Source organism: Colletotrichum phormii, assembly GCF_030913505.1.
Source record: "Colletotrichum phormii strain CBS 102054 chromosome Unknown BDP81scaffold_23, whole genome shotgun sequence".
Lineage (NCBI taxonomy): Eukaryota > Fungi > Ascomycota > Sordariomycetes > Glomerellales > Glomerellaceae > Colletotrichum > Colletotrichum phormii.
Window position 1 is genome coordinate 32,872 of NW_026851465.1, and position 15,016 is coordinate 47,887.

The window sequence follows — 15,016 nt, forward strand, 5'->3', positions numbered from 1 at the left end:
ATTACTTCGGCAAAGACTCAAATAAGAGGGGCTTCTAGGTCGGGCAGATGCGATACTGTGGTGGGTTTCTTTTCGGAACATCACTGATAATCAGTCATGGATTGCCACAAGAAGATCTTGGCGTAAAAAAGCTCAGATAGATGTGCTTCATCGTAGTGTCTCATAGCTTCAATAAAGTACATTCTGTTGACTGGGAAAGTTAGCATAACATCGGCTCAACAGTCTTGCCACATGAGTTGTGTTTTCGGTCTATCCCAACGTTTGACTTGAATTGAAACAGTGTTGTTCTTAGACGAACCAAATCAGTGGAAGACCACAGCGTAAAATACAACGACTTTTCCCACGCCGAAGGACTTTGGAAATATGGTTCTCGAACACCCTAATTGTAAGAATACTGCCACATGAACCCGAACCCACGACCGTCATGCTTTCCCATCAATTCCACTGGAATAGACCTTTCCGTTGCTAGTCGAGCAGGTTGATCAGGGTCCCTTCAGACGAACTTTCCTTGGATTGCTGTATGCAGTCAGTAGTGTCCTACGATTGACAACCTGAGCGAGGGAACATACCTTCAGCTCCGCAATCTCCTGCTCCAAGCGAGCAATGGTGTCATCCTGAGCCGCCACATTGTTCTGAAGCCGGGTGTTCTCTCTCTTCAAAGTGTAGTAAGATTGAGGCTGAGACGCCCGAAGAGCCATTGCCAACTTGTGGTAGATACCATCGAGGGTGTCAACAACGTGGAGGAAGGCAGCGGCGGCGGGGATATTGGTCCTCAAATTTTGGCAGCGACGGTCCTCCCCCTCAATCTCTGACCAAATTCGAGCTCTAGCCTCAACCTCCTTCAAGTTAATAGCCTTGGACCTGGCATTTGTCGCAGAGATGGCAGCCTTGACCTTCTCAATGACATTTTCGATGTCTATTGCCGAGATGGGTCCCTTTCTTTTGACCTCGTGGAGTTGGGTGATGATCGAGGCAAGTGCCTGAGTATTCAAGCTGGTCTCCTGAGACACCTTTTCCTGGCATTTGAGGTAGGATTCGAGCTCAATGATGTGAAATTGAGCGAGGTATTGGGTGCGTTGGGCGTCTGTCAGTCCAGAATGTTCCGCAGCATCACTTGACCGGCGCATGGAAGGAGCGACCGGAAGATCTGAGGAAGGGCCCTCGTTGGATTGCATCGCTTCTGATGATACTAGTTAGCCCTCACACGAGTAAGGTAGGATCCCGGAAGCAACAAACGGATGTGGTTTGATTCTGAAGAAAATCGTTCGATTGAATGCGCCGATGGTTGGGGCGAAGAAGGAGGGATGAAAAGCCAGTCAGGAGTGCTGGTGACGACGACGGCGGCGACAGCAGCGACAACGACGGCGATAACGGTGGCTTGTTGGTAATTGGATGGAAGCTCAGAAGGAATAGCGGGTTGGAGAAGAAGAGGAACAAGATATTGGTTGTAACCTTGAAAGCTGAAAAAAAAAGGTGAGGCGAAATTTCAATTAGGGCTCGGCGTTCGAACAAAACGTTCCCGTCCTCGCTGGAAAATTCTGCAGATGAAAGAGGCAGAAAAGGATGAAATAAAAAATTGAAACAGAAGGAATTGTCAGGTCAGTTCTTTCTGTTGTCGTAGTGGGTGAGATGAAGAGTGGATCTTCGTCTTTGATAGCGATGAAATCTCGGGAGGAAGGTGCGAGGGTTGCCACAAATGTTAGAGAGCCAGTCCAAGCCATCGACAGCGCCCTTCGGCGAGGTCACCTGACGTGTGGAGCTCAGTCTCGACTCGAACATGACTGATGTTATATCCCAAATCACAGGGCGTACCTACCTAGAAGCCACGGGCAATTGGATCGAATGGTCCAGAGCCACGGTAAAGGAGAAACTCTCGGGTCCATGTCTCGCAAGACCCCGCCAGGGGTGACTGAGATGTCTACGCTCTGCAAAGCTGACAATCAAGAGATGGATTTGGATGAAGCTGTAATCAGTCAAGTAATTATGCGACATTGTGGAATTTAATGGCCACTCACAAGCAAGACGTGGGGAAGGCCGGCTGGACGTGGCATTACTTACTTGATCAACAACGTAGGAGCCTGTGGGTCAAAGGAAAGATGAATATTTCATACTTCACTAGGATAAGCTAACCAGCCGCAGCTGAACACCGAGGATGAATAGGGAAGGTGGTATAATTCATTGGCACGTGAAATTGCTGAGCCAAAAGCTTCAGGAAGCTAAATGTTGTCTCCCAAGTGAGAAACGATGTGGAGGACTTGGTATGCAAAATTGGAATAAGATATTAGTTTCATATGAGTGTGACGAGACACCAGGCCGGCCGCTGCGGCTCATCATGAAAGCTATGGGTGACAAAGGACATTGCTTGCACATGTATCATGCAATTTTAAGCGCGCAAGCTTTGAGCCTGGGGCTCCATACTTGAATCCACAGAGGCCAGTGGACTCAACCGTTCACAAGGCTTCTCCTGTTAAAGGCAATGAATGCTGCTGGTAGACTTGAAATTCCATGTCAACGCATTTTCCACTTTCAACCTCTCATGAAGTTTATACGAGACGATGAAAAGACGAACCAAAAAACAACAGGCCATTGAGTTTCCGAGCTTGGGTACCATCGCTCTTTTGAATCGTTGCCTACCTCAAATATTAAGCTTTTCGTCTTTGACTGAGTCCATGTACTTCGTACTTACCCCCCAGTGAGTGAGAGCCGCACTTCAATAGAAGGTGAACGAACCTCACCTCAAGGGTGTGGCAGGTAGGGTACTTGTACCAAAACGATCCAAAGGTTTGCCACCCGTGGGACAGGGAGCAGGTTAGAGTCGGATGTTGCAGTTGTTGGGCCCCTCTGCAGGCATAATCAGCGCCGGGAGCCCCCTAGTCCCACTCATATGAGGCTGGGTTCGAGGCTCCCTTGGAGCAAATCTTTTTTTACTCTTTTTCTGGGTTTGGATCCAATCGACCGCGGCCGCTACAGGTTGGCTGATATAAGTGATTAATGATGGCCAACCATTCTTTCAAATATGAGATGTCTTGTCCTTGCAACAAGACCTTGGAGATGCCAGATACTCTTGCTAAATCGCGATCACGATGCTTTTCTGTCTCGGTTACAGTGTTTCATTTGAACAAACAGCACACATGTACTACAAGCCGCAGATGCAAAATGACTAATACTGTTCTTTTCGAGTCGAGCTTGCGCGCAACCAAGGTAGGCGTGCCTTCGACGATGCTGCCAATGGACATGACGATTGGAGACAAAAACCTGGACCCGGATGCTTCTTGCGGCGTCGCTCATAAACTACCTTATTCTTTGTTACAGAAGCGTATGGCAGACTTGGGTGATTCGATACGATCCATGACTTGTTTCTGACATAGTGTCGATATGATTGAGGCCATCGACTTTGGCCTAATGGCAATTTACCGCAGTACAGCGGTCGACCAATTTGTCATGTTGTGGGCAGGCAGCCCCCGCACGTGGATGGGTCCGGGGAATACGCCCCGGGTGGGGCGCTGAGGGGCGAATACTCTTTTGGGACGTGTCGCGTCCAAGGATTGGGGCAAGCCATGGCGCGGCGCTGCATCCATAAACTTTAGTTGAACTGTCACGTTTCTCGCTCCACCACTTTGATTCAACGACGACAAGAGGTGCGCCAACAAGGCTTTTCCAGAGTCAACTGAATCTCACTCTCGATTCTTCTACCAGCGTGACTTTTGGCAGCCTGCTGTGGAATGCGAGACACGCGGCTGCCTTGCATTGGGCTTGAATCCCTAGTAGAGGTTCGCAGGTGCGGGACCTTACTTTACTTTGATCCGAAAATGGTTGACCCGGTGAACATGCAACAATGTAGACGCCTCACGTTTCTTCTGGCAATCGGCGACGGCATCTTTGGAGCCCGCGAAGTCACGAAGTGCAACAACCTTAGTCACTGGAGAGACGTCATGATTGACTTGTAGTCTTGTACCTCTTAGCATGAAAGGCCTCAGACTAGTAAGGCAATTCTCACGGGTAGACAGATAAGTCCCTAATGAGACATCAAAGCCTGCCTTTCCAAGTTCCTAGCGTCCTCCCATCGTGCTGTGCGCTTCCTTGAGCGGTCAGGGCTGCACTTACGCGGGATAGATAGATGAAGCGCTCCAAACCCTCTAACAGGCAACAAGAGAAGGTGAGGTATCAAAAGATCCAAAAAGAAATTGCTCTAATGGAGATTCGAACCCGGCCTCTTCAGAAGCACATCTCAGTATTAGGGGGCTACCGGCGCCGGCGATTCATGCAGCGGGGCCCTACATCTGCACCATCCGACTCTAACCTGCCCCCTTTCCCTGGGTTGTAAACTTTTCGATCAATTTGGTATAATGTCACGAAATAGAAATAGCATCAGCACTCAGTAATCAGCCCATCACGTGCGTCATCACGTGATTCTCTCATATGTTCCTATCCCATTGACTGCTGCTTAACGTCAGCGGAGCCCTTGTGCGGGGTACAGCCAATAAGGGCATACAGGCTCATCTATGTCAGCCAATAATTAGGCACGTTTTAAGGTAACTACTTATATTGTCTATATATTTAGGTTATGCTAAAGGTACTGGTAATCTCGGTCGGTAACTTACATAACGATATATTGTAATTTAAGTACTCTTTTCGAGTATATCTTCGTAGCTTTCTGAGGTTATTGCCAGATATCTCGCCTAGAGCCTGGCGGGATCGTAATGCTGTTATATTGCTGTAATAGGAGCAAGGCGAACAGGACTTTCTCGATCCCTTGCGATGGTGCTGTCAAGGAATAGAGGTATTCTTTTAATCTCTTGTTTGTGCAGGTCGTGATCTTTGCCGACCTCCTGCTCATAGTCTAAACTGCTAGATAAGCTAGGCTGCAAGCAGTTGCCGCCATTGATACTGCTTTTTAATAGATCGCCAACTAGGCTTGCCCCAGAGCTGCAGCAGATAGCTGTTCATAACTATCACTTCTAGCAGAAAGTCCTAAGCAATTGCCTGCCAGCCCCCTCGCCGGATAGGGTGGCCCTATTGATAATAGGACCTTATCTGGTTACTAATATTAACGCCGTTCATCTTATGATTATACTCGTCTATTGGTGCCGGCACTAGCAGGTTCTTCCGGACGTCTGCGCCGAAGACTTTCCGGGTAGCCCGCTTTGTAGCAGTATCTCCGGCCGGTCGGCGCCGGCTCTGGATAACATCCTGGCCTTCTCGGAAGACCGTTATTAAGAAGATTATAATAGTATTATCTTTCTAGGTAAACTGGTTAACCTAGAAGAACTGAGGGGTATAAAAATCCTTAGAAGGTAGTTTATAATACTATACCTTCCTATATAAAGTAGGAATATAATGTTTCTTACCCTAAGGGATATCTTGTCCTTCAGTTGCTTTCTCGGCAATAAGGATCTTATCTATCCCGCTATATTTCCGGTAAGTGCCAGAAGCTCCGACTTGCTACTTCCGGAGAGCCCGGAAGAGCTGGACAGAAGAAAAGAGGTTATCTAGAAAGACGTGGTAGATTATTACCGGAAGTAGGGTAATTATGGTTATTACAACCCCCTGGCCGAAGCCTATTGGTACGCCCTGGTCAGAGACCCGGGTGCCTTTGAGAAGTTCGAGCGTGTGACGCGCTACTATGAGGCTCACTCTCTGCAAAGATAGCGAGCCCGAGATCCCGCGCCTCACAACTCTCTCACACACCCACCGACGCCTTGAGGCCCCGGCCTTACCACACCCCTCTCTCTTCCTTCCTCCTTTATCTTCTATATAAGAAAATATAAGAAAACAGAAAAATGCTCGCGTAGGCAAATATGCCTCCGAGGGCCGGTTACTTGTTGCGGCAACGCCGTCTGTGGACGGCGTAGGGCTGCTAGAGACCCATTCGCTTCTGCCGAGTCAGGGACCCCCTGCTGGCGTGCTTTTTGGAACTGATCGGACCCTGGGGATTAGATACTAAACTCCACTGCTCTAGGCACGTGAAGAAAAGTGTACATTATAGACTGCCTGACTTGTCGTACGCTATAATGGCGGCACGGCACATCATATGCCCAAAGGGCGCTCTGGTTGATCGGAGCTTAGTTACATAGATAGCTGGGCACCTGTCCCTGATGATGTAAAACACCACTACTACTACTACTACTACTACTACTACTACGAGGCATCGGAAGTATCAGAATCATTAGAAGACATCGCAACATTGGTTAAAATGATGGTTTTGGTGGTGATAGAAGTCAAAAAAACATAGAGGTAAATGATGTTTCGTCTTGTACCGATTGAAGTGCGGGGTAAAAGCGGGTATTATTAAACGAAACAATACTCCATATCATGAGTTGTTGGCTGCAGACCGAGCTACCATACTCCTCCAATCGCAAGATACGAACGGCAGAGTTCAGGGGTCAAAGGCTCAACTATCTTGGCGGAAAGACACGCAGCAAAGGAGAGCCGAGTTCAACCCTAGAGGTACGTAGCATCAAAAGGTATGACCCAATAAAGCGCCGTGAAAGGACAAAGGCTCGAAAGACCGCCGATATTGAAACTCATTGTTGAAAACTGAAGAGAGTTCATCCCCAGAAATACCGAGAACGGCATCGCCGACCTCCCAGACCGCAGCCCAACGAGGCAGAAGATCTCTCAGTTCGTAGACAAATCCAGATCGGGAAGGCGCAACGAACAGCCCAATGAATTTCCTTTGGAGTCGTTTTTGGAAATCGTACTTAATTACTGGGAGTTGTTGGTCGAGATACTGCGTCGTGTAGATTTTCCAACAGAGTGTAGACCGCCCTGCTTCTTCGGCATGCTGTAGTCGCCAAGCCTTGGCAATTCTCTCAAAGAATAACGAGAACGAGGTTAATGTGGGTCGAGCGAGCGATTGTGTACGGAAACAACAATCAAGTCCAGATAATCATCACCGGCGACCGGCGACCTGCCGCGTGAGTTCACCCCGAGATCCATCTTCGGCGAAGTCGGTTCTTAAACGGCGAGGAACCAGCTGCCAAGGCGGCAAAGATTCAACCCCCAACTGACATTACCTCATCCATCTCTCATCATCTGCAGACTGTGGGATACCGAAGCCATCATCTCGTAGCCTCAAAGCTTACTGCGCCGGTGGCTGATGGAGGGCAAATTTCATGAAAAGACTGCGCCTATCTGCCAACGAACCCTAAACTCCGACAGGCCTGTCATGTGTCTCCCGCGAACTCCCTCCACGAGAATCTCCGGCGTGATACAGACCACCTCATAATCAACCCTTTCTTAGAACGTCTCACCGAATCCCTCACAGTCGTCGCCAAGGCCCGACCACGCAAGTTCATACCTGCATCAAACTCCCACAACCCAGGAAACATTCACCGAAGGAAACGCTGGTCCCCCCAACGTGATCCTGGCCCTCACGTCTCTCTCGCTATACGAAACGAAACAACACGAACAACATTCAGTCTCTGAACCGTCCTACCCGAAGGAAGGAACCGAAACGGGGCAAAACACCCAGACATAGTGACAGGCTACAAGTCCACCAAGGGATGTATGTGCCTGGCGTCTGTCCCGATCCAACAAAGGAGAACCCCCGTACACGGAAGCGGTAAATAAACTGGACAAGGGTTCAAAGCGGAAAGGTAGGCTCGTAGGCTCGCAGGAACCCCACAACGGGAAGGGGGCGGATGCGTTGCAAGCTTATTTAGCGCCGAGAAACGCCCAAAGCTTGTTCCTCCCGCAAAAGGCAAGCAGAATAAAGGGGGGAAGCCAAGGGAGTATGTGGCACCGGCTTGGCCTTTGCTTGGCGGGTTTGTTCTTAACTTTTTGCAAAGCAGCAGTCAGCCAAGAACAAGTCGAGACCACTTCCATGGACACACTGCCCTTGCGCGATTCACGGCGCCAATGCCAAATTGTTGATCATGGGTTGCCGAGTGGATCGTTCCTGAGATTCCTTTCCAGGGAGCACCTCTCTTTATCACGCAAGAAGGTGTGGGGTGGTGTCGGGGGTCATCCCTTCTTTTGCCCAGGAGAGACATGTTGAAACATGAAACAAGGGGGAATTCTCCTCGAGATGCACCAAACGAGTCAAGCATCGAGAAAACTCTGAGGCCAATGTTTCTCCTTTACTCAAACCTGGACGTGGAGGTGAGGCGGGGTAATAACCCGAATGACCGTTACGGAGGCTGACTCTAATGAGATAGGATTTAGATCTCTAGCCAACAGAATCCCGCGGATCGGGTCTGGTGATGGTTGAACAGGCTGTGTAAGACTGCAGGGCGCGGTTAAGGCGGTGTTCTAGTTGTCAACGTTGTGCGGTTTAGAGATTCCCAAACTTAGCGCATCCGCTTGGACAACTTCTGCCCATCGAAGGGGGGAATCTTCCTTCTGAGGAGGGTGCAACAGCTGCTTCAATGGAATAATTCGTTTATGAAGGGAAATGTGCAACAATTGTGCAAAGACATTCCATTTTCTTCCACATGATCCAGTCCGAGCTCTGCCGCACGTGCGTACTTCCGCGGGTCTCCCACAACTCCAGGCCAGACACCGCACGCACTCGTGTCCGTTAAGCAAGTCCCATCGAGATGGGATGCGCGTATGGACTGATGAGTAAACAACATCAGTATCTGCCAGTCCTGCAACACCGTTGGCGACTTGGCGTATGGCGGGTAGATGGATGACGCCGAAAATCATTGGATGGAAAGGTGGACGGTGGGTGGACGGGTGAAAGGGACGGATGAAGAAAGTGGACGTGAGAGATGGACGGAGAAATGTACGATTTGGGAAACACATGTAAGCAAAATAGAAAGGAGTGTCCCGGCACGAAATATGCAGCCCAGCGAGGAAAACGCGGAGAGACCCGCTACAACCACACACCGTCGAAAAAAGCTTTCGCAAGGCCGCGCTAGTCATATTTGTGGTCTCTTCGCGCTTGGGTTCACCCGGCAAGATCTCCAAGGGGATTTGGCCCAGCAAGCTTCTACTCAAGCATCCGTAACACACCTTGGCGAATTAGACCGAAAGTCTGCTCTTCCTTCTGCCCCCTATCCGCGCTACAGCACCTGCCAATACGATAGTCTCGTTCCCCAAGGTGTTTGGCCTGCCCCCGAAGCTGAAGAAGTTGTGTGGGCGTGTGTATGAGAAACGGAACTCTGCTCATCTTGGTCCTCAAACCCGTCGACATTTGGCGCGTCGATTTCGGGAGTTGGTTTTCAGCCTTCACAATCGAAAGTGTCTCTTTTGTTTGTTCTGAGTTGACTGATTTCTTGGGATGCTGACTGTTGGCATAGCAAGCGATTGGCTGAGTCTGTTTTGTTGTTCTTGACAAGTTGCCAAGTCGCGCAATATTGCCACTTGGTGGTGGGACACACCAAGGGATTCTTGGCTTCCCCAAGCAGTTCGTCCATCACGGCATCGTGGCACAGCTTGTCAGGAACACCAAAGAATGGAAGGAATGATGTTTGGTATTTCATAATTCATTGTATACATGGCGCAGCAGTGTGCTTGCGCCTGAATGTCTGTCTACTTTCCCGTACTTCTTCATGTTATTGTTGTTAGAGTTGTTGTTGTCGTCGTCGTGTTTGGCTGCTAGAGTCCGTCCCCATGTCCCCCCCACCCAAATGTCCACTCGATGTGGGATGGACCAGAAAAGTATTAGACGTGTTCGCTTTGTTGTCCAAGATTACATCCGATCCTTGTCCTTAACCGGGTCCTCGAACATCCAGATGTTCGTACTTTCAGGTCTTGCCTTGCCTTTGCTGGATTGAGCGTACTTGTCGATGGGGCTTTGGTGAGCCTTGTCGGGGCTCCTGATCTCTTTTAATTCCAATCCAACCACTCTCTCCAGGTCCTTCGCTTTGAAGTCCCCTGTCATCGGTGTCCCGTCTTGTTGCCATGGTGGTGTTTCGTACCATAGGTCGGGGTGCACCGTGGAATTCCGCCGGCGCTTGTTGAAGAACTTGGGGAACCACTGTCTCAGCTTCGCGACTACTCTGTTGAAAATCTCTTCGGCTAGTGGCCTGAATCCCGGGATAGAAAGTGCAATGAGGGTAGCGCCGATCTCTGATACCTCGATCGCGAGAAGTGGGCTGTAGATCCATGACTGGTCAGGTTGCCATTGTCCGTTGATAACCAAAATAAGGCGGGCAATTGAGATCGCAACAACGCTACAAGAGTTTTAGTAAATGCACGTACGAGTAGGCAACAATTGGGATAGACTCACAAGATTCCAGGCAAGAGAATGCAAGCAAGCTGGATCTTCCTCTTTCGTGTCATCTCCAACATCCATAACATCGCTACGGGTATCCCGAAGAGAACAAAGTCGCAAAGCAAAGAAACCGCCGAGTTAATTCCGTAGACAAAGCCCCACGGGAGGCATTTGTACTGATTAAACTGTGACTGCCACTCGTAAGGCCATATTGCTGTCACCGGAAGACAGTGGAAGATGATGAGAAGCATCTGGGTGATGTAGCCGGCAATGAGAAATAGCGCGGCTCCCTTGATTGCGAGAAGGAATCTGCTGTGAACGCCGCACACGCGGTAGTAGAACGCTAGACCCGAGAACCGGCAGACGAATAGCGCGCTTGTGTAAATCAGGTGGGCGGTGAAGTCGAGAATTTCCGTCTCTTCCAGGATATTTTGGGTCATGACGAATTGGATGAATTCAAAGTGTCGACCAGAACCGATGTTGATGAGGATGATGCACAGTGGAACGAAGGCTATAAACATTGCCTGGTGCCGTAATTAGCTCTCGGAATCTCTCCAGACATATTGCGCACGCCGCTCACCATTGATATCACTGCTAGCGTGTCGTCTATCCCAAAGCTTTTCCGCAGGAAGAATCGTGAAAAGGCGCGACCGTTGACAACCACTAGTGTGAGGGCGAACATGAAGATTGACGCATCCATTGAAGGTCCGTCTCTGTCTTCCTCCAAGTAGGCGAGGCTGATTTCCGGTGGTACACGACCGGCCGCGACGGCCGCACCGGCCTCTGAATCGCCCAACATCGTGCTGGTGACCGTTGAGATATTGACAAACTGGCTGAAGGTTTCATGCGGCAAGGAGAGATGTGCATCCTCAACGAACAGGAACAAGAACGCACAAGGCCTCGGACGACAAAATGCTTCCCCCCCAATAGCTTTATGTTATTGCTGCAACCTCTCTCCTTCGCCTCTTGCAGCGGAATAATGCAACCTTGCATCTTGAGTTGGGATCTGATCGGATGACACAGATTCCCCAACTCTAAACCCGGCAAGGATTGGCAACGGTGTACAAGATGGTGTGGTGTGGCTGGCCTGGGGAGTGAGGCTGCCAAGAAGGTTGGCGCTTGTGTCTGGACTGAAGAAAAGCTTAGGAAAGCTTAACTCGGGCGTTTGTAACCATTGTCCGTGCCATCGGCAGTTAGCGGGTACATTTTTGCGATTGAGCGTAACGGCGACGCGTGATGTCATGTTTCTGGAATGAAATTGATTGATGGATCGGGTTTTTCTTCTCCTTGTCGGGTCTCATCCGCAAGTAGTGTTGAGATCCTCGAGTGGTCTGGTCTTGAGGTCGTTTACAGATCAGTAAGGGGAAAAGAGTATTGCGATGTGATAGAGAACCATCAAATGTCTCACAAACTGTTGCTGGTATTTCCCGTCAGCCATTGCCCACCTCGACAAAGGTCGCGATTTGTGAACAAAGGGTGGAAGCCAATCGGGAGATCACGTACGCGATCTCTTTGGACTTTCCGACAACGGGGGGGGTGACCTTTCAAGTGGTCAAATCCCGAGTCTGAGAGCTTGTCACGCTGCAGGGGTCCACCCATCTTCTAGATCAAGTGTTCGTTGCTTCGGCTCGAGGGTGTCGTCGAAAAGGGCAGCCCAGAAGGTTTTGTTCGCTTTTGCCCATTAAGTATGTTGCTGAGGGCCAATTTGGACAATTTCCGTTGGACCTTCCAGACGAGTCGTTGCCGCGCCAGATACTGACATGGACGTTTTGGTCACTTTATGCTCGCGCCACGAGGAACGGTCCTTGGCCGTTTGTGCAGCGCACTGCATGAGCTCTCTCACTCTCTCGTGGAGTATCAGACGAGAGGAACATTCGTCTCGAACGTCTCAGACGAACAGCGCTAGTGCAATTGAACTGAGTCCAAGCAGCACCGAACAACGAAAACGAAGCCAAAAGGCTTTTGCTGCCCATTACTGTTCTTTGAAGGGTCGGGCTTCCGAATACGGGAGTCATGACATCGGGCTGAAAGCTGAATCTTGCAACTGCGATCGGTGCGCACTCCCATACAACGACGTTCAGACAGCCTTGTCTTCAGGAGGAGAGGCCCGCCGGAGTAAAATTTGTTCGGCCTCCGCAAAACTCCGTTGCTGGTCAATACGGGACTCTGTAATTATGAAGCCCGAATAGGCACCGCGAGTCCGTCTTCCGCACTCGGATGCAAGGTGAACTTGAGATGCGTCGCTTCCGATTCCATTGCAGTGAGTCCTGCGTAGGCGATGCCCTCTGGTTTCAGGCAAACGGATCGATCGACATGTTGCTGAATAGCTTGTAAAGACTCTTCCGATGTAATTGCGTCTTGTTTTTAATCTTGCGACAAACGGTTGCGTGCAATGGTTTGGTATGTTTCCTATCCAACACTGAATGATTACAATCATGTCTCCAAGTGACACAAATGGGGGCAGCTTACCTCTCTGACGTCTTACCTAAGCCATCCAATACCTCCTTGGTGATCTGAATTAGCTCTTATACATTGCTGCCTTTCCATTGGATTATGGCCGTAATCTTCAAGTTGAAGCCCACAGATGGCTCGTTGAGCTAGGTGGTGGAGGAAGTCGGCGTGAGGTGGATATGAAGAGATGAAGTCGAGACTGACCTTAAGCAGAAAGAAGCAATTGATCTGCTGATTCCTTCCCAAATAATAACATTGTATGACTTCATAATCAGAGGCAGAACATGGGGCTTGTGGGTGAACTACTCAATGGAAGGTGCGACCTGTCACCAGTCACTTCCTTCCTATTTAGGGAAAAGTGAAGCTGTGGATCCCATCGTGAGGGCCCGTGCTTAGCAGCTGTTGTTGCCCTCACTCTTCCTCCTGGTTACGGGCACATTTAGTACACGAGTTCCTACTGCGAATGAAAGAAACAGAAGTTTTCTTTCTACCAGTTGCCTTGGAAAAGGTCCTCCTTGGCCCAGTTTTGCTTCTTTTTAGGCCCTTCTTTCAGCAATTCCTCACTTAGTCTTCACAGGACAGCCACGGGCCTCACGCAGCCCAGCGCGTTCAAGGTAAGTCTCTCAACGCCAATCATCTCATCAAATACTGTGAACTCATCACATATATTACAGATGGCCAGTCTTGGAACCCTCTCATCTGGCATAAAGCCCGAAGATACCCCTATTCCGAGTCGAGAACCCAGTCGCGAGTTCTCGCTGCCGTTCAGGCCCTCCCCGGCTGTAAGTTTTCTTCGCCAGGCTCATCTCATATACTAAACACTAATCCCTTTGACAGCCACCCAATCGATCACCCTCCTGGGCTTTCGAAAAGACCCCGGGTCCCAACAATGGTCCCAAGAAGACTGTTATCGATCCAGACCTTCTTCGAGTCCAGAAGTATCTGAAGTTTCCGGGGCTCGACATGCCGGAAGTCGTCATTACAGAGCAGAACCGAGGGTTCGTCACTGTCCTCAGCCTCGATCGTGATCTCCTCGTCCCCGGCTCCTCAGACCTGCCTGTTGCGCCTGATAGCATGCAGTCCTTTGTCTGCTACAAAGTCGAACATCTGTTTGCCACCGTCTTTGGGGTTCTCTATGCAAACAAAGACATGGTCATGGACTGGCGTCAGGCTTGGAACAAGGTTCAGCGACTCCTTGCCAAAGAGAACCAGGTCTGGAAGACAGACGTCACAGCCAACAAGATTCGGGATCTTGTCCAGCAGTTTGCCGATGCGCGGATCAACTATCTCGAGAATGCTCCGAACTCAAGACTGCCACGCTTGGGTGATCGTCAGAACTGCCGACTCCTCAAGTCAATCGACCGATATATCGATTTCAAGGCGGATAGGTCCTCTGTCTCGGACCTACTGCAGTTTCCGGCAAAGCATCGATGGATGAATCGCCATCGAGTGAGAAGATATCACCGTCACCAAGATGCCGGCCCTGCACACCCAGCACCTGCCCCACCAGCTTTGATGTCTCCTATGGCTTCTACGGCTCCTATGCTATCCCCGGAAGCTATCGTTGCTTTGATTGCTACACCTCCGTCGTTTTATGGAGGTCGGCGTTAGCTAGATCTTGCCTTTTTTGTACACTAGACACTTCTACGTACCACTCTTGTTATTAATGAATGAATCATACCACCTAGACAAGACTTGGAGGGTATCAGGTCTTACTGTATGAATAATCGCTCAATCGTCTGCATTTAGTTCCTATCAACTATTTTTTATGTCTCTTGTGCAGAGGATGAAGTTTTGCGCAAAGCGCAATACGGCCACCGGCTTGGGAGGCTGGTATCCGCGAGAGCAGCATGGACGGCCTTATCCAACTCTACGTCAATAGCCGGAAGGAACAACTCACCCACAAGGAACAACTCACCCACAAGGCGAACCTAACGTTCCACACGACTGGGGCGCCCACCAGGACTATTGTCTGCTTGAGGCAGTCGATCGGTGGATTATAATCCATCAGCTGGACAAACCGGTCCCTTCCAACCTCTAGTGGTTCCAGGCCAAGGATAGCTGGATGGAACTCCGCCGGTCGATAAATCTGATGGGAAGAACACAGACCAAAGAATAGCAGGCATGAATGCGTGCGGGCATCCTCACTAGACAGTATTAAGTCTGGGTATGAGATATCGGCAGGTGTTTGTCGGTCCGCACGGCGGTATTTTTTAACAGTGTTCTGGAATTACCTTAGACAGCAATTGGGAAGAGGGTCTTGACGTTTTGCTCCTTCGGCACTCCATATTCGCGTCAACCTCCCGGGACTTTGCTGCACAGATATCACCACAACGAAAAAGAAAGAGATTTGGCCATACTGTACTGTATGGACTGGCCATGTCATGTTGTCTGAATAGTCTC

At 49.8% G+C, this 15,016-nt stretch overlaps 3 protein-coding genes across 3 annotated transcripts; 1 reads left to right on the top strand and 2 right to left on the bottom strand.

The window, feature by feature from the left end:
- Positions 1-465: 465 nt before the first annotated feature.
- Positions 466-1,175, bottom strand: BDP81DRAFT_398239 (uncharacterized protein; the record flags this gene model as incomplete). The annotated part of the gene is made up of 2 exons (XM_060588429.1): positions 466-516; positions 570-1,175. The coding sequence occupies 2 exons, from the start codon at positions 1,173-1,175 to the stop codon at positions 466-468; spliced, it is 657 nt and encodes a 218-aa protein (XP_060440586.1).
- Positions 1,176-9,637: 8,462 nt separating this feature from the next.
- BDP81DRAFT_500418 (uncharacterized protein) lies at positions 9,638-10,983 on the bottom strand (the record flags this gene model as incomplete). Its single annotated transcript, XM_060595512.1, has 3 exons — positions 10,743-10,983; positions 10,178-10,686; positions 9,638-10,121 (listed from the first exon to the last, which is right to left on the bottom strand). The coding sequence occupies exons 1-3, from the start codon at positions 10,959-10,961 to the stop codon at positions 9,638-9,640; spliced, it is 1,212 nt and encodes a 403-aa protein (XP_060440587.1). The 5' UTR covers positions 10,962-10,983.
- Positions 10,984-12,897: 1,914 nt separating this feature from the next.
- BDP81DRAFT_453349 (uncharacterized protein) lies at positions 12,898-14,224 on the top strand (the record flags this gene model as incomplete). Its single annotated transcript, XM_060592822.1, has 4 exons — positions 12,898-12,929; positions 13,191-13,227; positions 13,288-13,395; positions 13,451-14,224. The coding sequence occupies 4 exons, from the start codon at positions 12,898-12,900 to the stop codon at positions 14,222-14,224; spliced, it is 951 nt and encodes a 316-aa protein (XP_060440588.1).
- Positions 14,225-15,016: the final 792 nt, after the last annotated feature.